At 50.7% G+C, this 26,378-nt stretch overlaps 2 protein-coding genes and 1 long non-coding RNA gene across 5 annotated transcripts in view; 2 read left to right on the top strand and 1 right to left on the bottom strand.

Moving 5' to 3' along the window:
* Window positions 1-26,378, bottom strand: part of ST7L (suppression of tumorigenicity 7 like) — a 120,089-nt gene that overhangs the window by 18,635 nt on the left and 75,076 nt on the right. The window lies entirely within an intron of this gene.
* On the top strand, window positions 5,986-11,345 carry LOC130543418 (uncharacterized). The gene is made up of 4 exons (XR_008958748.1): window positions 5,986-6,335; window positions 9,227-9,264; window positions 9,849-9,903; window positions 11,292-11,345. It is a non-coding gene; the product is annotated as an uncharacterized LOC130543418 (long non-coding RNA).
* On the top strand, window positions 12,320-25,143 carry WNT2B (Wnt family member 2B). The gene is made up of 5 exons (XM_026483751.3): window positions 12,320-12,867; window positions 18,641-18,861; window positions 19,878-20,155; window positions 21,081-21,345; window positions 24,305-25,143. The coding sequence occupies exons 1-5, from the start codon at window positions 12,680-12,682 to the stop codon at window positions 24,532-24,534; spliced, it is 1,182 nt and encodes a 393-aa protein (XP_026339536.1). The 5' UTR covers window positions 12,320-12,679; the 3' UTR covers window positions 24,535-25,143.

Here is a 26,378-nt window from a genome sequence, read left to right as displayed (position 1 = left end):
TATTTATTTTAAAGATTTTATTTATTTATTTGACAGAGAGAGAGACAGCCAGCGAGAGAGGGAACACAAGCAGGGGGAGTGGGAGAGGAAGAAGCAGGCTCCTAGCGGAGGAGCCTGATGCGGGGCTCGATCCCAGAATGCCGGGATCACGCCCTGAGCTGAAGGCATGCGCTTAACCGCTGTGCCACCCAGATGCCCCGAGAAAATATTTTAATACAAAAGAAAATGAAAAGGCAACATATTGATATTTGTGGGACACAGGGCAGTACTAAGAGGGAAATTTATAACACTAACGTCTATTTTAAAAAGAAGAAAGGATTCAGGTCAATTAAGAAAACAGGGGCGCCCACCCAGGAAAACTCTAAGTCCACATGGATTTATTGGTGAATCTTACAAACATTTAAAGAAAAAAAAAAAAGAATTCTACAAAAACTCTTCCAGACTGTTGAAGAGGTTGAAACACTCCCCAGCTAATTTTATAAGACCAAGCAGTAACATGACAAGACAAGAAAGCTACAAACCAACATCCCTCCTAAACAAGGATGCAAAAATCTCTAAAAAATATTAAGAAACCAAATCCAATAATATGTAAAAATACATAATGACCAACTGGGGTTATCTTAGGAATGCAAAATTGGTTTGACATTCAAAAACCAATCAATGTAATGCACCATATTAACAATTCAAAAAGAAAACTATGTGATCATGTCAATATTCCCAGGTGATACAGTTCTGGAGACTGGAGAATTAATTCCACAATAAAAGAATGTTCTGATCAACATCACTGAAGATTACTTAAAAATTTCAAAGGCTTATGAGCCCAAGTTGGTTGCTACATTACCATACTTACTATGTTTTCTGGAAGAATAACTTTCATAAAGTTTACTCTCAGGGAAAAGAATATTTTGGAATGTGGCTATTGTAATTATCCATGAGCTCCAATGTCTAATGCCATTGGTTACTTATAATCATGTCCCAGCATTTGGTTTTGAAAAAAATAATGCCGAATTTTTTGAGTGAAAAAAACAGATTCAGGAAAACCATTTGACAAAATACAACATCTATTTCAGGTAAAAAAAAATTATCAAACCAGGAATAGAAAGGAACTTCCTCAACGTGATAGTGGACATCAGGGGAAAACCTACAGCTTACATCCAATTTAATTATGAAACACTAAATGCTTTCCCCTAAACAAGGCAATAATACCCATGTTCTATGAACATTATATTGGAGGTATGAGCCAGGGCAGTAAGCCAAAAAAAAGGAACACAAGATATCCAGATAGGAAAGGGAGATGTAAAACCGTCTGCATTTGCAAACCTAATGTTCTAGGTATAAAATCTAATAGATTTTATTTTTTTATTCTTTTGTTTTTTAAATTTAACGTAATCTCTACACGCAACACGGGCCTCAAACTCACAGCCCCGAGACCAAGAATCACATGTTCTACCAACTGAGCCAGCCAGGAACCCTGAAAGGATTCTATTTTTTTTTTTAAGTGATACTAGATCTAATCAGTGAGTTTAGCAAGGTTGCAGAACAGAAGATATTCTTTATACTAGCAATGGAAATAGAAATTAATAAGCAATACCACTTAAAATAGCATTAAATTTTTAAAAATACTTAAGGATAAGTTCAACAAAACATGTGCAAGACTTGTACTCTGAGAACTATAAAACATTGCTGAGAGAATCTGAAGACTTAAATAAACAGATATGCTGTGTTGTTCATGGACCGGGAGACAATATTGCTAAGATGTTAATTCTCCCCAAATTGCTCGATAGATTTGCAGTGCAATCCCAGTCAAAATCTCAACGGCCTTTTTTGTAGAAGTAGATAATTCAAACTTTTTTTTTCAATGTGAAGAGCTTTATATAGTCAAAACAACTTTGAATAATAAGAGCAAAATTGGAAGATGTCACTACCTGATTTTGAGACTTCTTATAAAGCCACAGTAATTAAGACAGTGTGGTACTGGCATGAAAATAAACAGATTAATGGAACAGAATAGAGAGTCTAGAAATAGACCCTCAAATATGTAATCAGGTGATTTTTTTTTTTTTACAAAGGTGTAAAAGCTACGCAGTGAAGCAAGGATAGTCTTTTCAACAAACGGTGCTGGGAAATGGGACATCTGTATGCAAAAGCCAAACTTTGATCCATACTTCACACCACATACAAGAATTCGCTCAAGATATATTGAATACCTAAATGTAAAACCTAATATTACAAAACGTGAAGAAGAAAACACAAGACAATGTCTTTGTGACCTTGGGTTAGGCTCAGGTTTCATAATATGAGGCCAAAAGCACTGTCCATACAGAGCACCTTCCCTCGCTCTCTCTCTCTCTCTCTGTCAAATAAATAAATATAGATGGTTTTTCCATTCAGGTCATGATCTCAGGGTTGTAAGACTGAACATGTGTCGGGCTCTGCACTCAGCCGGGAGTCTGTTTGGGATTCTTTCTCTCCCTCTCCCTCTGTCCCACCCCATGAATGCTCTCTCCCTCTCTCTCAAATAAATAAATAAATAAATAAATAAATAAATAAATAAATGTTTTTTAGAAGGAGAATTTTTCTATATGAGCAAAGTTATCAGTTTAAAATAGACTCTTATAACTATAAGATGTTTTATGTAAGGCTCATAGTAATAAAGCAAAACCTATAGTAGATACATAAAAGATAAAAAGTATACCACTATAATTATCAAATCACGAAGGAAGACATCAAAGAGGATGAAATAAAGGAACTACAAAACTGCCAGAAGCAATGAACAAGATGGCAATAAGTCCTTACCTATAGAAAATTACTTTAAATGTAAATGGACTAAATACTCAAATCGAAAGATAGAGTGGCTCAATGTATTTAAAAATACAAAACAAAACAAAAAAAACCAAGACCCAGCTATGTGCTGTCTTTAAGAGATTTATTTCAGCTTCAAGGACATACATTGGCAGCAAGTAAACAGATGGAATAAGATATTCTATGCAAATGGAAACAGAGATAAGGGGTGACTATACTTTTATCAGACAAAATAGACTAAGTAAAAAACTGTAACAAGAGACAAAGAAGGTCATCATGTAATGATAAAGGTATCAACTCATCAAGAGAATAGAACCTTATAAATATATATGCACCCAACGTCGAAGCGTCTAAATATATCGGGACACCCGGGTGGCTCAGTGGGTTAGGTGTCTGCCTTCAGCTCAGGTCATGATCTCAGGGTCCTGGGATCAAGCCCCTGGGGAGTCTACTTCTCCCTCTCTCTCTGCCCTCTCTCTCTGCCTCTCTCTCTCTTGCATGACCCGACTCATGCAAGTGCTCTCTCTCTCTCTCTCAAATAAATTTTTTAAAAAAGAAATGTCTAAATATATTAAGCAAACATCAACAGATCTGAAAGCAGAAACAGACAGCAATGCAATAATGGAAGGTGATTTCAATGCCCCATTTATGATAGTGGCTAGATCATCCAGACAGAAATTGGTAAGGAAATACAGGATTCGAAGTACGATTGAGGCCAAATGTATCTAATAGACAAATACATAACATTCCATCCAACAGAAGCAGAATGCCCATTCTTCTCAAGTGCACACAGGACATTGTCCAGGATAAATTATGTTAGATCACAAAACAAGTCCCAACAAATTTAAGGTTGAAATCTTACCAAGGAACTTTGCAGACCACAGTGGTATAGAACAAGAAGAAAACAGGAAAATTTACAGATATGTGGAAATTAAACAATATTTTCCTGATCAATCAATGGATTGAAGAAGAAACCAAAAGGGAAATCAAAAAATATTATGAGACAAAAGAAAGTTGAAACACAACATACCAATATGGGAGGCAGCAAAAGCAGTTCGAAGAGCAAAGTTTATCATAATAATTGCCTACGGTAAGAAAAAAAGAAAAGATCTCAAATAAACAACCTAACTTTATACCTGAAGGAACTAGAAGAAGAAGAAAAAGAACAAACTAAGCTCAAGGTTAGAAGAAATAAATGAAATAGGACATTACAAACACAACAGAAGAGGTCAGCAAAACTAAGAGCTGGTTGTGTTTTGTGGTGTTTTTTTTTTAGATAAACGAAGTTGACCAATCTTTAGCTAGACTAATAGAAAAAGAGAAAAGACTCAAGTAAAATGAGAAATAAAAGAGGAGACATTACAGGGGATACCACAGAAACACAAGGGCTCAGAAGAGACAACTGTGAACAATTATACGCCAGGAAATTGGATAACTTATAAACAATGGATAAATGCTTAGAAACATACATCCTACCTAGACTGAATCATGAAGAAACAGAAAATCTGAATAGACCTGTAACTAATAAGGAGGTTGAATCAGCAATCAAAAATCTCCAACAAAGAAAAGCCCAGGACCAGACAGCTTCACTAATGAATTCAACCATTTAAAGAATTCATGTCAATCCTTCTCAACGCTGCCCAAAAAACTGATGAGTAACAAACACCTTCCAAACTCATTTGACAAGGTTACTATTACCCTGATACCAAAGCCAGGCAAGGCTACAAAAAAAAAAAAAAAAAAAGGAAATTATGGGCCAATGACAAATATAGATAAATATAGATGGAAAAATCCTCAGCAAAGTAGCAGCAATCTGAATCACCAGCACAATAAAAGGATCGTATACCAGGGTGCCTGGGTGGCTCAGTCTGTTAAGTGTCTGCCTTCAAATGAGATCTTGATCCCAGGGTCCTGGGATTGAGCCAGGTGTCACACTCCTTGCTCAGCGGGGACTCTGTTTGTCCCTCTCCCTCTGTCCCCGCCCCTGCTCGTGCTCTCTCTCTCAAATAAAGAAATAAAACCTTTATAAAAAAAGATAAAGGATCATAAAGTGGGATTTATCTCTGGGTTGCAAGGATGATTCCACTGGTGTGAATCAATCTCATGATTACACAGGGGTTATGGGGAGGAAAACCACAGAGGTAAAGTGTCTTTCCCATCACATCATATCCAGGGTACATATCATCAACATGACTTATCACTGTTGATGTTGGCTTTGATCACCTGACTGAGGTTTGTCAGCTTTCTCCGCTGTAAAGTCCCCCCCCCCCCCCACTTTTCTGTTCTGTACTCTTGTAAGGAAGTTACAACCTGGAGCCCATACTCAAGGAGTAACTACATAAATTATTTGGAATTCTGCATGGGAGATTCGTCTCCCCTCTTTGTATTTATTTACTCATTTATTCGTATCAGTGCTTATTCATGCATATTTATTTATACTTAGGGTTATAATCCAAAACTATTTTGTTGCTCCAATTGTCCAGCTTTGGCCACTGGGAGCACTCTCAGCTGGCTCCTGTATTCCTTGTAATTTTTTTTGAAGATTTTATTTATTTGAGACAGAGAGGGGGAGAGAGAGAGCGCGCGCGCACAAGCTGGAGGGGGGGGGGCAGAGGGAAAGGGACAAGCAGACACCCCGCCGAGCCGGGAGCCCGGGAGCAGGGAGCCTCCTCGGAGCAGGAAGCCAGTCGTGGGGCTCCATCCCAGGACCCTGAGATCACGACCTGACCCCAAGGGAGCGGCGCCCACCCAGGCGCCCCTCCTTGTAATTTTTAATATGGAGAGCTATAACGTTCATAAATCAAAGGTCTTTGGGATCCTTGATAAGTTTTAGTGTAAAGGCGATCTGAGACCACAAAGTTTGAGAACAGCAGCTCTAAGGGACCCCCCTCCCACTTGACCCCAACACCACGTGTGAGCGTCGTTTTGCAGGGATGGCAGACCAGGTAGGATCAGAGGAAGCCGCACTCCCGCCCCCATGGAGACACCCACTTCTCCGTGCCACGCACTCGGTCCTGAGGTTTTCTCCAAGTCGGCCAACGCACAAATCGCCACGCAGACGAAGCTCACCCCGCCGTGCCTTTCCAGGAAAGGCCACTGCGGGGCGCGCGGCCCACAGAGTGAGTCCCGCACCAGCGAGTGGGGAAGGGACCAGCTTCTTGACCGGCTCGGCGCTTCCCTCCGCGGAGCCGGGGCCCCGGCCTGGCCTGACGGTCTCGCTGTCGCCCCGCGCTCAGCCGCCTCGCCCTGCGGGTGGCCGCGGACGGGAGCGCTCCCGCGGCAGTGGCGGGACGCGCGGGAAGCCGCCGGGTTCTGCAGCCCTCGGAAGGGCGCCCCCGTGCCCGCCACCCGCCCGTCTCTGCTGAACGCCGCCGGACAGCTCCCCGGCCCCGCTCCCGCCCTTTCGTCTCGGCCGGCCGGCTCGGACAGGCCGACCCTTTCTTCTGCGAGCGCACGGGAGACGGAGATAACCGGCTGCAGCTGGAGACCCGGCTAATTGATACAATAAGTTCTATAATTGCCTGGAAAATAAGGTAATGATTTGGCTGAGGGAATGCTTTGATCTTATCAGCCAAGAAAGACCTCTCCAAATGAAACTTCAGAGGGGCTGGAGGCCTCCAACTCGGAGTGTGAAGCCGGGGGACGTCCTACTCCCCCTGCTCCCCATATCCCCTGTGCCCTGAGTCACACTCCAGGCTTTCCAGGCTTTTCAAGAAGGGATGGAAGCACCCTTTTCCTAGACTACAGAATAATATTCGCACATATGCCATTAGTTATGTATGGAGAAGGGGTGCGTTCTGGGAATGATTTCTCCAGCCCTGGAGACACTGCAGAAATGGAGATTGGGGCCTGGGGCAGACTGGGATTCTGAGAACCCTGATTTGGCTCAAGTCTGATGAGGTTTCTTATACAGTGAGGGCTGCTGATTTGGGCTTTTCAGGCCGGAGGGGGTACCAGAGGGAGGAGAACCTTGGTCTTGCCTTCTCCGAGAATCTGCACCCCCACTCACACACACACACACACACACACACACACATCCTCGCTCTGCGCTGTGGGTGTCCCTGCCTGGCAGAGGCCCCAGCACAAAGAGGATTAGAGAGATGAGCTAGTCTGGTTTGTATGCCAGACATGGCCCCAGAAAGGGACCTTGTCTACCCTGATGTTTAAGGAGGTGAAGGAGTGAGGAGTCCTTTTGGAGCCTGCTGGCTGACAGTGTCAAAGACTCCTTTCCACTGGGGTCCGAAGGATGTGGAGAACCGGCTCCAGGGTCAAATCTTAGGGAACAGAGAAGCAGAGGCCTTGGAGAATTGGGTGGGCTGTGCTACAAGAAACGAGAGAGATAAAGACAGAAATTGGCCCCCACAGAGGGAACGAGATGTCCACCCTCGTTGTTTTGCCAGTGAGGAAACTGAGGCCAGGAGAGCAAAAGTGACTTTTAGAGGCATGGAAATTGTGCATGGCTGAGTGGAGGGGGAAACTCCGGTTTTCTGATTTCTTTCAGTCCAGTGCATGCACTCTGCACTGTGTTGCAGGCCTGCGCAGGGAAGTGTGGGACAGAGAGCAGGAGAAAGACAGGAACAGAGACAAAGAGAAACAAAGAGACACGGGGCGGGGGGGTGGGGAATAGAGAGGGAAAACACAGACCCTTACACCAAGAGGGCCAGAAAGGACATGGAGAGTGAAAGACGAGAGAGAGACAGTCATAAAGAGAGGGAAAGATGAAGACAGGTTCAGACAGAGGACGAAAGGCCGGCAGACACAGACACACCCAGAGACAAAGGAAGACAGACAGACGAACATAGAAAGATAGGAATGGACACAGCATGATAGTAATATGAGCCAAACAGAGACAGACCTGGAGAGGACATGGGGAGAGCAAGAGGCAGAGTGAACTGAGGGAGGCAGAGTGGGAGGCATATGGGCTCTGCACGTTTGTGACCATTGGAAGGAAATCTCGCTTCCAGAACATTCTAAGGCCCAGAACAGGTGGCGGGCAGAGAAAGAGAGTTTGGCGTTTAGACTATCTGATACAGGCAGATTGGGAGAGGGTGGCTGGGGGCAAAGTGGGAACCTCTCTCCCTTGGGGTTAGGCTGGTCAGTGACCACCCAGAATCCCAGCAGCACACCCACTGGCCTCACACAGAACCTGGGCCACCCGCCCAGGATGGCTGTGAGCCCGCCTACCGCCTGGCTCCAGTCTGATTGCAGCCAAAGTGCTAAAAGGCTCCAGACCCCCTTGCCCCACCCCCATGGTTCCGCCTCCCCAAGCCTCCCCAAGCCTCCCCAAGCCTCCCTTCTTCGTTTCCTTCTCCCTTAGCTCCCTGTTTTCCTTTCTCCCAGGCCCCTTGGGGGAAGGATCTATTCTCCTCTTTGGTCACTGGCTGGGAGGAAGAGGGTCCCTGTCTCTGGCTCTGCCCCACCGAGCCCCCTTCCCTGATTTGGGCTGTATCCTCCTTCCCTCCAAAGCCCTCTTGGCCTGGCCTCTTTGAGACACGTTCCATGCCTCGCCTGGGAGCTCATAAATACCAAGGAGAGGCCGGTCAGGCTGTGTACAAAGAGTAAATTCCCCGTTTCACCCCCCTTAAACGCCCCTGGGTTCTTCCCAAGCTCTATCCTCTTCCCTAGACACCTGCATGGGGTGGCTGGGGAGGGAGAGATGGGGTAGGGGCACGAGGGGCCTGTGTGAACCTGGCCCCATTTCAAATGAGACTTGCCTCCGTTTGCAAAGAAACCTCAGGAAAGGCGTCTCAGGGCCCCTTGTGCAAGCAGCAGGCTCAGGAATTCCTTGACTCCCATCCAAACCTCCCCCCAGCCCCTTCTCGGCCTTTCTCTCTGCTCATTACCATCCACACCACCTCCCACCCACCAGGAAAGAGAGAAGGTCATCACCAAAGGGGCCCAGGGAAGAGGGGGGCCTCCTCAGGGGGGTCAAGCCGGGTGGAGTAAGAGCTGTTTACCCACACCACCCGAGCTCCCCTCAGCTCATCTCTGCTCCCATCCAAGGGACAGTAAAAACTCAAAATCATTCAGCCCCACACAGCTGAGAGTGAAAGTAGTCCCCACAGGGGAGCAGAGTATGAGGTTAGATACCCAGGGTGAGGGGGGGGACCCTTCTCCTTCGGGCAGCCACTTTTGAGAAGGCAGGAGGCTATGGTGCCACCTTGAGGAAGAAGAGAGACTTGGTTCGCTGGCTGGGTGGAAGGGGACCTGCTGGAGGCCCCAGGGAATCTAGAGGCCTCCAGTTTGGGGGGGCGGGGGTCTGGAATTCTTCCTCAGGTCTCTGCTGATGCTGCCCACTAAATCTGGGATATGCAGCTCTGAACAGCAGGGCCGGGCGTGCCGCCCCTCAGGTGGGTTTATTGTATTTGCCTGGAAACACCTGGGGAGTAAGACAAGACCCTTTCTCTCCCTCTGTATCTTTTAGGATGCTCTGGTCAGTGTGGGGCATACAGCAGGTGCTCAGTAAGTGCCAACCTGACTCCATGCAGCACCCTCCAGACTGGAACATGACTCCCAAATCAGTGACTCCTCTCCACCCCCCATTAGGGTGGAGAGGGGCTAGGGGGTGGGGGGGGCGGTGGGAGAGGTCAGGCCCTAGCCTGAGTCTCTGGCCTTGACCCTCTGGCTGGAAGCCCCATATCAGGCCCTTGCGTGAGGAGCTGAGCTCTCCAGTAGTGTCTAGGACCTTGAGACTGGAAGTTTATTTTGAGATCTGAAGTCCAAAGTGGCAGATCCCAGAAAACCTCTTCTATGGCTCCGTATTTGTTCTCTAGTTAAGTGGTTGAGTGCAGCTCTTGCAGTCAGCTGGCTCCTGTAGCCTGGGGTTCCTCCTGGAGAACTGGGGGCTCAGAGGGGAGGGGAAGAAGCAGAGGAAGGAGCAGAGCCCCATCTTGGGCTGTCCACTCTAGAGCAGAGGTAGCCTGTAAGCCCTGAGGAGAAGTCTTGTCCCCTCTCCCGCCGCCCTTGCTTTTGGAGCCGCTGCTGCTTCTGGGGGCCCCCTCTGCTCAGCAACATGCTTTAATAGTTGAGCATCTGTCTTGTGCCAGGACACGGTCCCGCTTGACTGTGAAGACAGCTGAAGCCAAAGAAGGGGCCTCAGAAGTGAGTCTGGGGCCCATGTGGGTGAGTCCGCGCACGGTTAGGGCTGATGGGATCATCTCCAGCCCCCCCACAACCTCGGGCCCATATGTAGAAATAAACACAGGGCCAGAGTCACACCCAGGCCTAAACACACAGGGGAGTCTGGGAGAGGCTGCCAGAGCTTGCAGACCTTGTAGACCGATGCCGGCATCAGGGTGGGGCTGGGCTGGGAGGAGGTGAAACAGTGGTTCAAGGAGAGGGTCCCGGCCAGGAATGAGCCTGGGCCCACTCCTCTCTCACCTGCCCCTCTCAGGGACACTCAGCAGAGAGTCTGACACGGGGGGTGGGGGGGTGCAACTGGAGCCTCCCAGACTGAGAGAACAGAGAGAAGGGGAGGGAAGGGTCAGCTGGTTGGCAGGGAGGGATGTGTGGGGCTGCATGTTGGCCCTGCTTGGTCTTTGGTCTTTGTATCCAACCCTCTCCCACTTCTATGGAACTCCAGTCCAGCCCCTACTTTCCACCCCTATCCCCCAGCTTGCAGGACGTAGGCCACCCAGGGTTCCTAGCTGAACTCCTCTCCTCCCCAGCAGGCTGGCCCCCTGGCTAGCTTTTGTACACCAGCCCACACCCACCATGGGGTCTCTGTGTTGGCTGTTCCCTTTGCTGGGATGCTCTTCACCAGGAATCTGCTTGGCTTTCTCCCTGGCCTCAAGTCTTTGCTTGAATGTCACCTTAATGAGCCTAGCTTGGTCATCTGGTTACCACTCTATTTTCCCCAGTGTACCTACCCTTTCTAAAATACGTAGGTCACTGATGTTTACTGTATATCGTCCATCTTCCCTCAATGGAAGATAAACTCCATGAGGGCAGAAACTGTTTTGTTTTGCTTTGTTCACTGACATGTCCTTGTTGCCTAGCACAGTCTGGAACGCGGTAGGGCGTAAATAAATATTTAATTAATGAATACACTCTGTCCCCTGCCACAGAAAGTGAGGTTAAAGGAGTGAGAGGTGGGAGAGGGGATAAAGGTCCTTCTGAGCCCTTCTCCCCCATATCTGCCGCTGGACGCCTGCAGCATCTCTGAAGCCAGCTGTGCCCTGTCCACTCACACTCTGGCGTCTCTAACATCCCCCTCGAACAACCGCCCCCTCCCCCCCAGGCCCGCCCCCAACCAAAAACTGACAGTGAGTTTGGTGTTGAGGAGGGGGGGCAGTTTCCAGCCCATTGTTTACAACAAGGCTTTCTGGTTTAGATAAATCATGGGGACAGGCACGAAAGACACCTGGGAATGAGGGGCTAGGCAGGAGAAACTGAGGCTGGAGAAGATGTCAGGGCCATTCCCCAGGCAAACTCTCCAAGTTGTAAGGCCAGGGTTTTAATTTTTTTTTTTTTTTTTCCATCTCTCTGAGGGCCACTCTGACCCCAAAGGTTCTACCATCCTGCCTGGTGAGTGCGGGGAGAGAAGAGGGGTGTCACTTTCAGCCGTCGGCACCTCCCCACACCTTCCGGATTTACCACGCCTCGGGGCTGTGTGCAGGGGCTGGGTGGCGGAGGGGGTGAGGGGGCGGTGGGGAGGAGGAAGGATGGAAAAGCGAAGGGGAGAAATGGCTCCGGGGCTTCCACTCTCTCAGCAGGACCCCCACCCTGGCCTCTGGTTCGGGAAAGCCGCCCAGCTGTTTCTGATTCTTTCATACTCGCAGCCCCGCCCGAAGGGGTGGAGGACCGAGGCACCAGGGGAGCCGGGAGAGACTAAATCCTGCCGAGGCCGGGCGGTAAAGGGCGGAGAGTCCCTGTCCGGTCCGCAGGTGTGCTCCCTGTGCTTCGGTCTTCGATCCCTGGTCCACGGGCCGGAGGGAAGCATCGGGGCCTGGCAGGCGGGTGGGAGCCATGTGTAAACATTGTTTAGGGGCAGGGGTTACCGCGGGCAGTGGGTCGGAGGAACGAGGAGCAGCGAGCCCTAGATGAGAGAAACCCCTCCCTGAAGCCCGCTGCCTCAGGCGCCCCAGTCGGCAGCGCCGAAAGGGAGTTACGATCCTCCCGCAACTCCCCGTGGCAGACTACCCATTTCACAGAAGCTCAAGAACCGCGAGAGGACCGGGGAAATGAGTGCATCCTCCGTGGCTCAGCTCCAGTGTCACTAGAGGTTGGAGGACAAGGGGAAGTGTTTGCAGCCCCCCTCATTCTGCGCTCCTGGCCATCACCCACCAAGTTGGGGTTGCCGAATGAAGGGCGCTAGGACCCGGTGGCGCGGCGTCGGCCGGGACTGGGCGCTGCGGGCTCCGAAGGGCGCCTCCGCGTCCCAACGCGCCCCATCGGAGCAGGTGGGGGCGCGGCGCGGTGCCGCGCGGAGCGCCGAGGGGCGGAGGCGGCCGCCGCACCTAGGGCTCTGCGGAGCGCCCGGGTCTGGCGCGGGCGGAGCCGCCCAGAGGGCCGCGCGTGTCCCCGGCTTCGGCCCCGCCCCGCGCCGTCCAATGAGAGCCCGCGGCCGAGGGGCTGTCCGCACACTCTGCCCGCAGCCCCACTCCGCGCCGCCGACCCCCTGACACCGCGCCCAGCGCCGGGGCAGCGCGGCCCAGACCCCGAGCTTGGCGCTCCCCCGTCGGCTTCCGGACCCCGTTCCCCGAGCCCCTCGCCGGGACCCTGCGCCCCGGCTCCCGGACTCCAGGTGCCCCTGGGTCCCGGCCAGCGGCGAGTCCTATGGCCCCCCAGGGGGGTGAGGTAGGAGCAGCCTGAATACCCCGAGCCGGTGCCCCGTCCACGCCCCTCCGGGCCGCTCGGCGGGAGTCATCGGGGAGCTATGCTGAAGCCGGGTAGTGCGGAGGACGCCGCGCAGCTCCCCCCTCGGCGCACCCGCGCCCCTGTCCCCGCGCTCGCGCCAGGACCCGCTGCCCCCGACGGCTCTCGGGCTTCGGCCCGCCTCGGTCTCGCCTGCCTGCTGCTGCTGCTGCTGCTGACGCTGCCGGCCCGCGTAGACACATCCTGGTGGTGAGCGGGGCTCTCGGGGTGGGGAGGGTGAGGCGCCGGGTCAGAGGCCGGAGGCGCCTGGAGGGAATACGCAGCTCCTGGCCCCAGCTGCTCAGGACACCAGGCTTTCGCTTCGACGGAGTTAGAGACGATCCGAGCAGGGCTGTCACTGAAGTCGCGGAGTGTGTGGGGGGAGGTGGGTGGATAGGTGTGCCGCTCGCCCAGTGAGGTGGGCCCTGGGCATTTGGAGCAAGGACGCCCGGTGCTCGAGGCTTCCCAGACGCTCGTGTGCTGTGCCCGCTCCATTTCAGCTCAGTCCTCTTAGGCGGAAAGCTACCTTCCAAGTTTCTCTCAGGGTGGATTCAAGGAACCAGTCGCCCATCTGGGGCCTTCGGTGGCCGTCCAAGAACCCTCTGATCGCCTAAGGTCGCCCCCCCCCCCCCAGAAGTGGAGAAGAGGGCAGCTGGCAAGGGCGGACGAGCCTCTCGCTAGTCTACCCCACCCGGTAACGCAGTAAGATTTCAGTGAGGCTGCAGCACCCAGCGCAAGAGTTAGAAACGGAATCAAGGCAAAAATACTCCATTAACTCCCACAATTAAAACAAACGAAACACTTGGGTTTGCAGAATTTTGGCGTTTGTCTTCAGCCTCAGCTTTGAGGACGTTACTTTGAACCTTGATATCCCCCTCTTCTTCCTTTTTCTTCCCCAGGTGACCACCCTATCTCTTCCATCTCTCTCCCCTTCAAGAACTAGAGACTTCTGGGGTCCCAAAGTATTAAGACACTCTCCCCTCAGATTTCTTGCAGGCCTGAGACTCCAGATACTTCCCAAGAGGGCAGATGAGGCAAAAGGCATTAAACACCCACTGGATGTCGGTTCTTTTCCGAATCCTCCTGCCCACTCCCCCAGCCCTGGATGGCATTCATCTTTTTCTCTCAGGAGGAAGAGCTGCCCTCCCTCCTCCCCTACCTTCCGTGGTGGGGGGAAGGGGGGGAGTTGGACTGCGAAAAGACTGGCTTCTCATCTTTCCTCTTCACCCCCCCCCCATCAAACTGGCCTCAGACTGGGCTCTTGCCCCTCCCTACCCATGCAGTGCCCCCTTCCCTTCCTTACTCTGCCCCTCCCCCCCACCACAAAGAGGGGTCTCTCCTCCCCTTGCACCCTGTGGCTTTTCTCCTCTAGACTTGGAATCTTGGCTAGAAGGGTGAGGGGTGGCTGGCTGAGGGGCCAGCAAGCTTGGGCTGCAGATTCCTATCATTTCAAGATGCGTTGCTCTCCATCCCCACCCCCCCACCCCCCATTTTCCTGTTTCAGAAAAATCTCTCTTTTGGATCTTTTTAATCTCTGCAGTGTTGGGGAAGGCAAGGGAGGGGGTTCTGGTTGGGGGAGAAGGGAGGCCCGTATCTTACATCTGGCTTGAAACATTCTTTTAGGAAGGGAAAGAGAAGAGGGGATGAGAAAAGCCTTTCAAAGTTCAAAATGAGATCAAAGCCACCCTTTACCGTCAGGGACTCAGTCTGGCCCGGGATGTGTGTGTTCGGTGGCCCGATGGAGAGAGGATGAAGTGACCACCGTGCATCTTTATCCATCCCAGATGGCAGTTTGCTTTTAGGGACTCTTGCTTGCTTCTTACCAGTTTGGGAGGTAGTTTGGGGACCACGTGGTGTTTAGGTGAGAAAGCGTCACTCTGCTAATTTCAGCATCCTCGTAGTGCTTCCTAAAGAGCCAGCTAGGGTGCTTCCCGGTCCCCATTTTGACCCCTTGGCTACTCCCTCTCCTTTCCTTTCTCCCTTCTACTCTCACCCCACGTGGTTCACATTAAATATTTTGGAAAAACTCTGGGTAGAAGAGCTAGAGAGGGGGCAAGCCAGTGATAACAGAGGGATTCAACAGTCCCAGTGAAAGGGAGGACGGCAGCAACGGAGCCAGGATGGGGTGTGAGTGCAGAGGTCATTTCAATCTCCTTGCGTCACACCTGTCACAGCTGTAGGCCCCAGACGCCTGCCTCAGTGGTCATCACTTCTGAGATAAAGTGGAAAGCTGCTTTCTAAAGGCAGGTCAGGCCCCCAAGGTGATTATCTCTCTCTCCTTTAGGAAAAAAACCCAGCAAGACTGATATTCTGTCCAAACCCTGGAAGAGATGCCTGTTGACTGTGTGTGTGTCCGTGTTCCACTCTGGAGCAGAAGGTCATCACTATTGCCAGCCAACAGTCTGATCTTCCCCACAGCCCTTCCCTTACTCTCCAGTCCCTCCTTTCCTCTCCCCACTTCTCGCTGGAGGAGGAAACAGATGGTCTCTTCTTATTCTATGATAAACAGAACAAGAAATGGGGGGCTCCTCGCATGTGCTTCCCTGTTCCATTTTGCATTTTGCAGGGAGCTGGATGTAGGGAATCCCCAGAGCAGGACAGTGTTCACAGATTCAGGAAGGGAGAGGAACAGAGTGGGATCGTAATTGTTAGCACCGTTGTTACCAACAGCGACTGTCATTTTGTGAGCCTTTACTAAGCTCTGGACACTGAGGTTAAGCACCTTACAAGCATCATCCTCTTCCATCTCCAGAGTAATCCAGGGAGGTCGATACTATCATTATCCCCATTTCATGCATGAAGACAATGAGGGTCTAGGAGGGAAGCGGTAAGAGACTTGCCCAAGTGCACGCGCGTTTTGGAGCTAGATGGCTCTAGTCCTGGTTAAGCACGGTATGTCTCTCCTGCTCTTGGGATGGAAACGAGCTGGATTTTGGAGTCAGATGTCCTTGGTTCACCTGGTTCTCCTCTGACTAGCCCTGATGGACAGAGCTGGGTGTTATCACTCACACTCCCTAAACCTCAGTTTCTTCATCTGTACAATGGAGATCTCTGTCTTGAGGGTTTTTGTTAAGGAAAACGTTTCATGAACTGTAAAGCACCACATAAATGTTGTGGTATAGAGAGATTCGGGGAGGGTAATACTTTTATCCCTGCATTCGAAGCCCTGTGTGGGCTGGGCTGAATTGTGTACACTAGAGACTGTAAGAGGGGAAATGAAAAGAGGATCCCCAGCCTCATTAAAAAGACACAAATATAAAACATCTGCAAATAGGCTGGCAATGTCAACAGGAGTGAGGCTGTAATTGAAGTTTATGGCCGGCTCAGGGGAAAAGGGAGTTGACGGTAAATCAGAGCGGTTAGGTGTTTATTCAACAAACAGTTATTAAGTATCTACTATGTGCCAGACACTGTTCTAGGTTCTGGGGATACCACAGTGAACAAAACAGACAAAAATCCCTGCCTTCACGGAACAGCGTGTCTGAATTGCCCGGGGATGTTGGCAAAAATTCGGATTCTGATTCAGTAGGCCTGGGGTGGGGCCCAAGGCTCTGCATTTCTAATGCAGGCCCCCAGATGATGCTGATACTGCTGTTCTGTATCGGGGCCACACTTTGCAAAGCAAGGGGCTAGAGTAGGGTATGAGTCACTCTGTCAAAGGAAGGGATGTGAACTGGTCAAAAGCAGGTGAGGAGAGCATTCTGGGGCAGGAAGTTGGGAAGCAAGTGAGAACTTCTGAAAGGGAAAACAGAGCTGGAGTCAGGGGCATCTCGCCCCCTCTTACCAGTCAATGAGCTGGGGGGGGGGTTGCCTTAAACATCTTTGCTCCCTAACAGCTGAGCTCTGTGCTTGGCACACGGTAGGCATTCGCAGGCATGTGTTGACTTGAGAGGGGGCTCAGGCTCAGTTTTATTGGAGGCCCCCACGCCAACTTCAAGGGGCTGACCACTGGCCAGCAGGCAAGCTCCCTACTCTGTGGAATCTTAGTGGGGTACTTAGTGCGGCTACTTAGTGGGGTATGGGTAGTAGTAGAGAAACGTAATTATCTTCCTGTCGATACTGAACAGATGTTCCCACGCTCAGTGAGGATGTCACAAGAAGGACCAATGTGGGCTGCAGCAGAATGGATTTAAGTCAGACCACAGGAAGGACTTTTTGCCAGAGTTTGGCCTGCCCCACTCCAGACTGTCTCATGAGGGCTGGATTACTGGTCTCCCATTCCCATCCAACCCCCCTCCTTCCAAGCCCCAGTAAAAAAAACAAACACCCATTGCTTAGAGCAGTACTTGGGCTGAACTGGGGAAGCAGAACGGTGGTGAGGCAGGGACAAGCTCCAATTCCAACGATCTTGATTCTCCAAACAAAGCACCACGGCAGTGGGTGTAACTCCAGGCTGTGCGTCAGGCAGCCTTTTCCGGCCTGGCCCAGCCCAGGGTGTTTATTTTGTTTGTTCCTGGAAGCTATTGCCCTGATGGACAGTGCTGCTGGGGACGCTGATTCCATGGGATTTGTCAGTGGTGGGCCAGCCCGCTCCCCCCTCCCCCGGGACAGATGGGCCCCATCAGCCCTGCTGAGCTCCAGAAGAGGCAAGCATCAGCCCTCCTTGTGTTTGTTTGAGTTGGTGTCACCAGCCATGACCTAGTTTGTGGGTGAGGGCCGGGTGCGCGAATGTGGGCGGGGGGGGGGGGGGGAGACACGACATAGAGCCCCGGGCAGTCCAGCTTTTCCCCTCTCCCCACTGGCTGCCTTCTGTTCTCCTCACCCACTTCTAGGCCCATTTTTGGGATCTTTTCCAAACCACAGGCTCATTCACAGACCAAACCAAATCTTTTCAGCCTGTAGCAGCAACTGCCCTCCTTGACCCCCACCTGTTCAGAGAAGGGGACAAAGGTATTCCTTGATGTGTTAGGATAGGAGAACAGAGACCCCCAGCCAGACAAGGAAGGTGCTAGGTGTTGGAGAGACAGCGAGGAGGTGATAAGATCTCATGTGGTGGCCTTGTGGGGAGAAAAGGTGCTGATGCAGTCGCGTCTTCCCTGAAACGTTCTTCCCGAGGCTCGCGGTGGAGTCCAGGGCTAAGAGCGTTTGAGAGAAGAGAAAATATTGCCTTGAGAAATTTGAGAATGACTCTAGCAGCCCACCTAACTTTCAGTAGCGCACCCCAATTGACCTTCTTACAGTTGCTTGAATTAAGTGGAATGGGGACTGGAAGATGGGGGGGTCACCCCCGTTGCTTTATCTTGGCTTTGGCTTCCCACTGCTAGCAGCCCTCTGCCATGCAGGTTCACCCAGGACATCACGCCTTCTAGGTTGGGGAGGATGATTTTAAAAGACTCATCAGTGAAGAAAGGCCATGGGACCTGGAAATAAAGGGTGTAGGGAGGAGATCTGGGGGGTGGGGTCTTCCTCCCCAGACCTCAGGACTGGGGGTGAGGAGTTTTAGCTAAACGGGTCTGACCAGAGCTGGAAGCATTCCTCACGGTTGCCCGGAGTGTCTCTTCCCACCAGCCCCTCCCTGTCTCCATCCTTCCTCCCCCAAACCATGTCTTCACGGACCAGCCATGCAGGATGTGCCTCTCACATGTGGGTGTAAGAGTGTTGTCTCAGACTCTTGTTTTGTTAGTTTATTTTCCTCGGAGGCTCTTAATGTTTATTAAATAAACAGGCAATGGGTTTGTGTGACATGCCCGGGGCTTCTATGTATGTGACACATGCCTGGCCCGTGTTCTGCGAGCATGTGTCACTTTGGCCTTTGGCTGGGAGCGGGTGATGGTGAGAGACCACTCAGTGACTCTCTGCGACTGCATAACCATTTCTCCAGAGCCTGTGGGGAAAGCTGCACTCATTGGCCTCGGGGAATGTGGGTTTGGAGGAGGGGAAGGAACCTCTTCAAGTTCTGAAGGCCAGACCTCTCCCCTCCTAACCCCCCTCCCGAGGCAGGAAAGGACCAGGCCGCTCTGACAGGGCCATCTCCACCTTGCAGGTACATCGGGGCACTGGGGGCCCGAGTGATCTGTGACAATATCCCTGGTCTGGTGAGCCGGCAGCGGCAGCTGTGCCAGCGTTACCCAGACATCATGCGCTCGGTGGGCGAGGGTGCCCGAGAATGGATCCGAGAGTGTCAGCACCAGTTCCGCCACCACCGCTGGAACTGCACCACGCTGGACCGGGACCACACTGTCTTTGGGCGCGTCATGCTCAGAAGTAGGGGCCTCTTCCGCCCTGCCGCACCTGCTTCCCTTTCTGTGCCCGGGGTGGTGAGTGGGTAGGGTAGGCACGATCCTCCTCCCCTCTCCTACTGCCTCCTAAGCAGAGAGACGGTCGAGGGCAGAGCCGAGGATACAGGTAGGAACAGACCCTCAGTACCTGAGAGATGCAGGCAGGGATACCTCTAAATTCCAGTGTTCTGGGATGATGGCACCTCCTCCTCTCCTCTTCCCTTTCCCTTCCCTCCCCAAGCCCATCCTGGGTGTTCCCAGCACTGTGAGGCTGAGGACTAGGAATGGCTGCTCTGTTCTTACTGCCACCATCACTACCCTCACCCCAACACTCCCAACACTCCAGTAATGGCAGCAAGGGATAAACAGAAAGGTGATATGTAAATATTTGGAGAGTTGGCGGCTTGGCCCCAGCTCAACAAAAAAGCTAAGCCGAGCTAGACAATAAACTAGGAGAAAGGGAATGAGATGGGAATCTGGTGGTGTCTGGGGGACAGGGGTGATGAGTCATCAATCCCCAAGAGCAGGATGGGAAGGAAGAAGGCTGAGAAAGTAGCAGGTCTCCCCAAACAGGCTGACCCCTGGGCTGGGGTCTCTATTGTAGGGGAACTGTCCAGCAGAGTAGGCCTGAAAAGGCCTGGAATGTGGACTGAGGCAGGCTTAGCTGAGCCAGGATTGGCACCCTGTGGGAGGGGATGACTCACTGTGGAACTTTTCAATGGATGGACCCAGGGAGTTTGGAAGAAGGCAAGAGTACAGGTCAGCCCAAGAGGTCAGATGTACAAAGAAGTGGATGGAGAGTAGCGAGGGCTAAGGGGAAGAAGTCAGATACTCTGGGGAATGCTCTTGGAAGGGAAGGGTGCCTTGAATAAAGGGGGTACAGGAGTTGCTCTGGGAAAGACAAGAAAAGAGGAGATTGCAGAGTCGGGGGCTGCGTGGGCTGAACAAGGGGGCAGACGTGGGCCTCCCTGCTGAACCCTACTTCTGCTGTTCTCTCTGCAGGCAGCCGGGAGGCAGCATTTGTATATGCCATCTCGTCGGCGGGGGTGGTCCATGCTATCACCCGTGCCTGTAGCCAGGGTGAACTGAGTGTGTGCAGCTGTGACCCCTACACCCGTGGCCGACACCATGACCAACGTGGGGATTTTGACTGGGGTGGCTGCAGTGACAACATCCACTATGGTGTTCGCTTTGCCAAGGCCTTTGTGGATGCCAAGGAAAAGAGGCTTAAGGATGCCCGGGCCCTCATGAACTTACATAACAACCGCTGTGGTCGCACGGTCAGTACTCATGTCTATGCGTGTACGTTCATGTCTGCTGGGGGGTGACCAGGATGTGTGATCATGGACTGAATGTGAAGGTGGGAGCACTAAAGGCTTTTGGATCACTTCCAAAGGCCCCAACCCCCATGGCACTGGAGCAGTAAATGCAAGGGAGCTTGGGAATGCCTAGATTCAACCAGGTGCATAATGTGTCTTCACATAGGTGGAAAGAAGGGAAAGGTAGAGAAAAGAGGGAAAATAACTTTTTTAAAAGATTTTTTTAAACTTATTTGAGAGAGAGAGAGAGCACAAGCAGGGGGAGCAGCAGGCAGAAGGAGAGGGACAAGCAGTCTCCCTGCTGAGCAGGGAGCCCGACGCAGGGCTTGATCCCAGGACCCTGGGATCATGACCTGAGCCAAAGGCAGATGCTTCACCAACTGAGCCCCCCAGGCGCCCTAGGAAGTAACTTTTTAAGAAGGAAAAGAACCACCTCCGTAAAGACTGAGGAGGATGAGAGCTTGTTCTAGTCAGTTCACTGGTTTCTAGTGTCTCCTGTGTGCCCAGTACTGTGCTGGATAATGACATGCCAAAGAAGTAGAAGGCATGGCACCTTGAACTCTAAAAACATGCGAAAACTGCAGGATGTGACAGCATGCTGTAATCATGAACAGAATCCTGTGGCTCTAAAGTTCAAACAGGTGAACATGGGAAGGAAAGCAGGAAGGATGGGTTGGTCCAGGAAGGATTAATGGAAGAAGAAGTTCTTGAATTGGGTCAGGAAGAATGGGTGGGATCTGACAGGGGGAGAGGACCACCGACGGCCCTCCTGTCCAGCCCAGGCCAGGTCCGGCCGATGTCAGCACACTGATGCTTTTAGCCCTGGGGAGAACTGCAAAGTGTCCTGACTGGCTGCCTCTCCCTTCCCTGCTTCCCCACCACCCAGGCTGTGCGGCGGTTTCTGAAGCTCGAGTGCAAGTGCCACGGCGTAAGCGGCTCCTGTACCCTGCGCACCTGCTGGCGCGCACTCTCAGACTTCCGCCGCACGGGTGACTATCTGCGGCGGCGCTATGATGGCGCTGTGCAGGTGACAGCAACCCAGGATGGTGCCAACTTCACGGCAGCCCGCCAAGGCTATCGCCGTGCCACCCGGACTGACCTTGTCTACTTTGACAACTCCCCAGACTACTGTGTCTTGGACAAGGCTGCAGGTGAGTGAGGAGAGCAGGTAGGGACACGGAGGCCCAGCTCTTGGTGCAGGCAGCCCAAGGTCAGCCTCAGGAGCTGGCGAAGCGGTACTGTGGGAGGAGTCGGTCTCCTCCCTCCATGAACACCTTGTAATGAGATTGGTGGTGAATGACTCAGTCCACCAGTGCCAGGGCTGCCCAAGCAGGGGGGAGGTTATCGGTCACTCCTTTATATCCCCAGTATCTGGGGTACAGTAGGTACGACGCTGGGAATGTTTAAATGAGTCACCCATTTTCCACAGCAAGCAGTGGGTGGGCTGAACAGAAGCAGCATGTGATGGAGCCCTAAGTCTCTGGCTCTTTACGATCTAACTAGAGAAATGAGATGTAACAGGTAGACAAATGCAACTGCAAAAGACAGATGACTGGAGAAATCCAGAAAAGCTTATTTGAAAATGTGGAACTTCAGCTCTTTCTTGAAGTGTAGGGGTTACCTGGACAGCCTAGAGAGAAGAACGGGCAGAGGAGCAGAGTGGCAGATGGGGAAGCACATGATCGTTCTAGGAACCGAGACCGCAGATTAATCTGAGTGAAGGTTTGGGATGGGGGGACTAGAAGTAGATATCTGGGTTCGGGTCAGACCATGAGTGGCCCTGGAAGGCTGTTTCCAGTGTGCTGCCACTGAAGATTCAAAAATGGGGTTGGGGAAACAAGGAAAGAAAAGATCCCAGGAGGGCGAACCACTAGCAGAAAGCAGCAAACTGTTTTTCAATCTGTTCCAGATATTTGTGGTGGAATTCTTGGGGAGGCTGGAAGTTGATATGCTCTTGCCCCCAGCGAGGAGAAGTGACCATCTTGGCTCATACTTCAGGTTCAGACAGGTTAGACTAGGGACAACCTGCTGTGCAAAAGAACTGCTCTTCCCCTGCTCTGTCACGGGCTCCCAGGCTCTCTCTGTGTACCTGGCACTCAGGCCTTGGATGAGAGAGAGCCACAGACCTCAGCTGTCTTCAGTTCTGTTTGTTTTCACCCATCACGGTCATTCCTGGAGAGTCGAGTGGCTCAGAGCACAACTGGGCACAGAAACAGGGTGGGGCTCCACCCAAGTAACACAGAAAGTAGTTTGTGTCCTTTGGATGGTGCTAGGGGGAAAAGGGTGGAAAGAGCCCTTCCAATTCTCCCAGTGATTTCCTGCCACTAGGTATGTTTTCTTCCCATGTGATGGAATTCAGGGGACTGCTCTCTGAATGTCTTGAAATAACTGCATAACATCCAAGGCATGAGCCTGTGCTGCCATACCTACAATGCACCTTTGGGGGAAGACCTTTGGAGTTAGGAGGGAGGATGGGTCATATATGTGTTGGTTTTTCTTGGAGGCATAAAATTAAGCCTTATAAAACCCAAAGTGGGGCCTGGAATTCAAAGGGTGTAAGTCATCCCAAAGGGAGTAGGGAGCCAGAAATTCCCTCCAAAGCAGTCCTGTCCAGTTGAACTTTCTGTGATGATAGAAATGTTTTACATCTGTGCTTTCCAATATGGTAGCCACTTAGCCACATGGGATTATTAAGTATTTGAAATATAGCTAGTGTGACTGAGAAACTAAGTTTTAAATTGCATTTAATTTTAGTTAATTTAAATCTAGATGACCACATGTGGCTAGTGGCTATTACACTGGACAGCTCAGCTCCAGAGTGTAGACGAGGCTTTGGGTGCACAGGAGAAGGACTTTAGACCCAGCCCTTGGAGTCAGGAGAAAAACAGAGAGTGTAGAACTAGTTAGCCCACACGCCAGAGGAGTGGCCTCCTAACATTTTGGGTTGTATACTCCTATCGTTTAAAAATTCTTGGAGCGTGCACCTCCAAAATGTGGATATTTACTTCTAACAGATACATTCCCCTGTATTAATATGTACATTATAAAACATAAAAGTAGAGATTTTAAGTTTGTGAAATAAAAAACAATATAGAAGTTCTAAGTTCCAGCATTTTCTTTGCTTATCGCAGTAGAATGTGCAGCCTCCTGTGGGAGAATCAGTCAGTCTGTTCCCCTTCCTCAACCCCCACGTCTGTTCCTGTCCCATCTCTGGGGAAACGTCAGGGTAGATACTTTCTAGGGTCCATCCCATCCAAAATTCTATGATTTTATGATCTGTTGGCAGGATCTCTTTTGCTAAAATTGGTCAGAATGAAGTCCTGAGCATTCTCTGTGCAGGGGGATCACATCAATCTTACCCTTTTGTAAAGGGCAAGGGATATTCTGTAGGAATTCCGTAGGGATGTGCTTCTGGGCAGTCACGTTAATCAGTCTGCCTCCTCAGCTGAATAGAGATTATAGACATAGTATGATAATCCCCTGAGTTAGATGCTATTATTATGCCTATTTTCATATGAGAAGACTAAAATCCAGAGAGATTAACTACCTTGCGAAATCACACAGCTAGGATGTGGCAGAGCTGGAATTCAAACTTGGACAATATGACAATAAGGCCTGTGCTTTTAATGGCCATACTGTACTACTTCCCTGTATGGTACAACTTAATAAAATATCAACTAAGGACCAAAATACTAACAAATGGTAGCTGGATCAGAGTTGTGGCAAGACTTCTTGGAAAAGATAAATTATAGGCTAAGTTGTTTTTTTGTTTTTTTAACTTTTTAGTATGGACAGCTTCAAACATAGAGCCCTTACCCAGCTTTAACAGTTGGGAGCATTTTAAGGCCAGATCTTGAAAGAGATACGGAGCCACGTATTGGCAGGGGAGGCGTTGCAGGTGAAGTCAGTGGTTTTCGGGGAGCCTTGATGGTGGAAAGAAGCCAGGCTGATGCAGAGGGAAGAGCAAGGAGATGGTCGTTTTGGCTAGTTGGGCATATTTTCAGGAAAAGGGATTCTTTATGGTTTTCTCATAAGGATGTGGGTAAGGGAACCCAGAGCAGCTGAAGGAAGAGGTAACTTGGTTCTCACTCTCTCTCTTCCCCAACCCAGGTTCCCTAGGCACTGCGGGCCGTGTCTGCAGCAAGACATCTAAAGGGACGGATGGTTGCGAAATCATGTGCTGTGGCCGAGGGTATGACACAACTCGAGTCACCCGCGTCACCCAGTGTGAGTGCAAATTCCACTGGTGCTGTGCGGTGCGGTGCAAAGAGTGCAGAAACACTGTCGACGTCCATACTTGCAAGGCCCCCAAGAAGGCAGAGTGGCTGGACCAGACCTGAACATACAAATACCTCACTCATCCCTCTACTGCAAACCTCCTGGCTCAAAAGCACAAGATCTTTGCATGCACACCTTCCTCCACCCTCAACTCTGGGCTGCTACAGTGTCTGTTTAAGGACTTGGAGAGTAATCCAGAAGGACTCTGGTGTCCTGACTGGCTCCTTAGCCCTGGGAAGGAGTTGACAGGGGATGTAAGAAATTGAAGGGCTCCCTGACTGCCCCCTCTGGAGGTTAGAAGGGAGAGTGGAAGAGGTAGGGGTCTTCAGAGTGATAGAAGTTGCACTAAAGCACATGGTCAAGGCTCATCTTTCCTTTCCTTTGCACCGGCTTCCTGACACTTCCTGTGTGTGCAAGAGGAAGGGTACCTGGAAAGAGCTTCTTTGTGATGGGAAGATGGGACAGAGATGAAACCACATCTGTTCCCTGGGTCAGTTTGAGCAGACTGCCTGGTACCCCAAAAGAAACTCTTCGGCTACAACCTTCTTCCATTATCAAGAGCCTGGGATTGCTAGATAGGAGTTAGCCATGGACAAGGTTCCATTCACATGCTCATAGGTTTATAAACTGCTGTATTTTGTAGGGGAAAAAATTATATAACTATACAAACATACATTCTCTTCTAATCTCCCTCCTCTTTTCAACCTGTATCAGACAGCACATTGGTCACTCACTTCTTGCTCACTTTGCTGCCTGTTCAAACCGAGTGGCATGTAGTGGTTCTTATGCCTAACAGATCACTAGAACACCCTGGAACACTCCTGAGAAAGAGTAATTTAGTAAGCCTGCCTAGGCCTTGGGATTTTTTTTTTTTTTAAGTTCTTATGCATTATTCTGGAGGTCAGCCAGATTTGGGAAACACTCAGTAGAAGGTATGGGACTCACGGGGGTTGGGAGAGGGTAGCAAGTCTGATCTCAAGGGCCCCACATGAGGCATCAGTGTATACTAGGCAGGTATACTAGACAGGGATCTCTGGCTTGGGCAATTTTTAGGAGAGGATCCTGGTCTCTGAAGCTCGGAATGGAAGCCAGTGGCTACAGAGGGAAGGAGAACTGGGGCTTGGGGCCAAAGGGGTAAACAGCTCAGAAAGCAGCCTTTCCCCATTTATTCAACAAATTTTTTTTTTAGTGACTCTCCCAAGTCCTGGTGATTATTATTGTTCACTCCATCTTTGGCTTAAATAGAGGAGGCTCCTTCTGTGCTACTACACGCTGCCTAACTGAGCTTGTAGCAGTAGAGTCTCCAGAGATGGTAGGCTTAGTAAGCCAGAGGCTAGGATGTAGAGTCCTAGAAACCGTGATGTCCTGTTTTTATGTGACTCGGGACAATGGCTATCTCTTGCCTGGTGATACCGTAAAAGACCAGAGTGGCATAGAAATTTGCAGTTACAACAGACCTGGGTTGAAATCACAGCTGTGCCATTTACTGTTTTTGATATTTTGAGCAAGACACCCAAATTCTCTGAGCCTTTCTCGTCTCATCTGTGAAGTGAGGTTACAAACCTATCTCAGATATTGAGTTTTAATTATGCCCCCAGTTCCAGCCATCGGATGCTCTTACCAAAGTCCCTAACTGGTCTAGCCCATCGTGACGTCTCTTGGAACCTTCTGTTTAGAACTGTAAAGTATTGACAGCAGGCTGTAGACTAAGGGGCCTACACAAGGAATCCTGGATATAGGCGCCCCCCCCCCCCTTTTCCAAGTTCCTCTCCAACATCCCTTGGGGTCCTCACGTGTTTGTGGAGCAGCCTCACTCTGCACAGGCAGCAGAAGGATGGGGGAGCCAGAGCTCTGGGCCATGGGGGCAGATTTATTTGGATGATAGGACTAATATTTGTGTAACCTG

The sequence above is a fragment of the Ursus arctos genome, unplaced genomic scaffold (assembly GCF_023065955.2).
Source record: "Ursus arctos isolate Adak ecotype North America unplaced genomic scaffold, UrsArc2.0 scaffold_12, whole genome shotgun sequence".
Classification (NCBI taxonomy): Eukaryota; Metazoa; Chordata; class Mammalia; order Carnivora; family Ursidae; genus Ursus; species Ursus arctos.
Note: the sequence above shows the minus strand (reverse complement) of the source record. Positions and strands in the feature narration are given on the sequence as shown.

What these genes read in the sequence shown, in the direction of transcription:
- WNT2B (XM_026483751.3), top strand. Translation starts at nt 12,680, where the DNA reads ATGCTGAAGCCGGGTAGTGCGGAGGACGCCGCGCAGCTCCCCCCTCGG. An exon ending in ACAACCGCTGTGGTCGCACG is followed by an intron (nt 20,156 to 21,080) that starts GTCAGTACTCAT and finishes CCCACCACCCAG; the next exon opens with GCTGTGCGGCGGTTTCTGAA. An exon ending in TGTCTTGGACAAGGCTGCAG is followed by an intron (nt 21,346 to 24,304) that starts GTGAGTGAGGAG and finishes TCCCCAACCCAG; the next exon opens with GTTCCCTAGGCACTGCGGGC.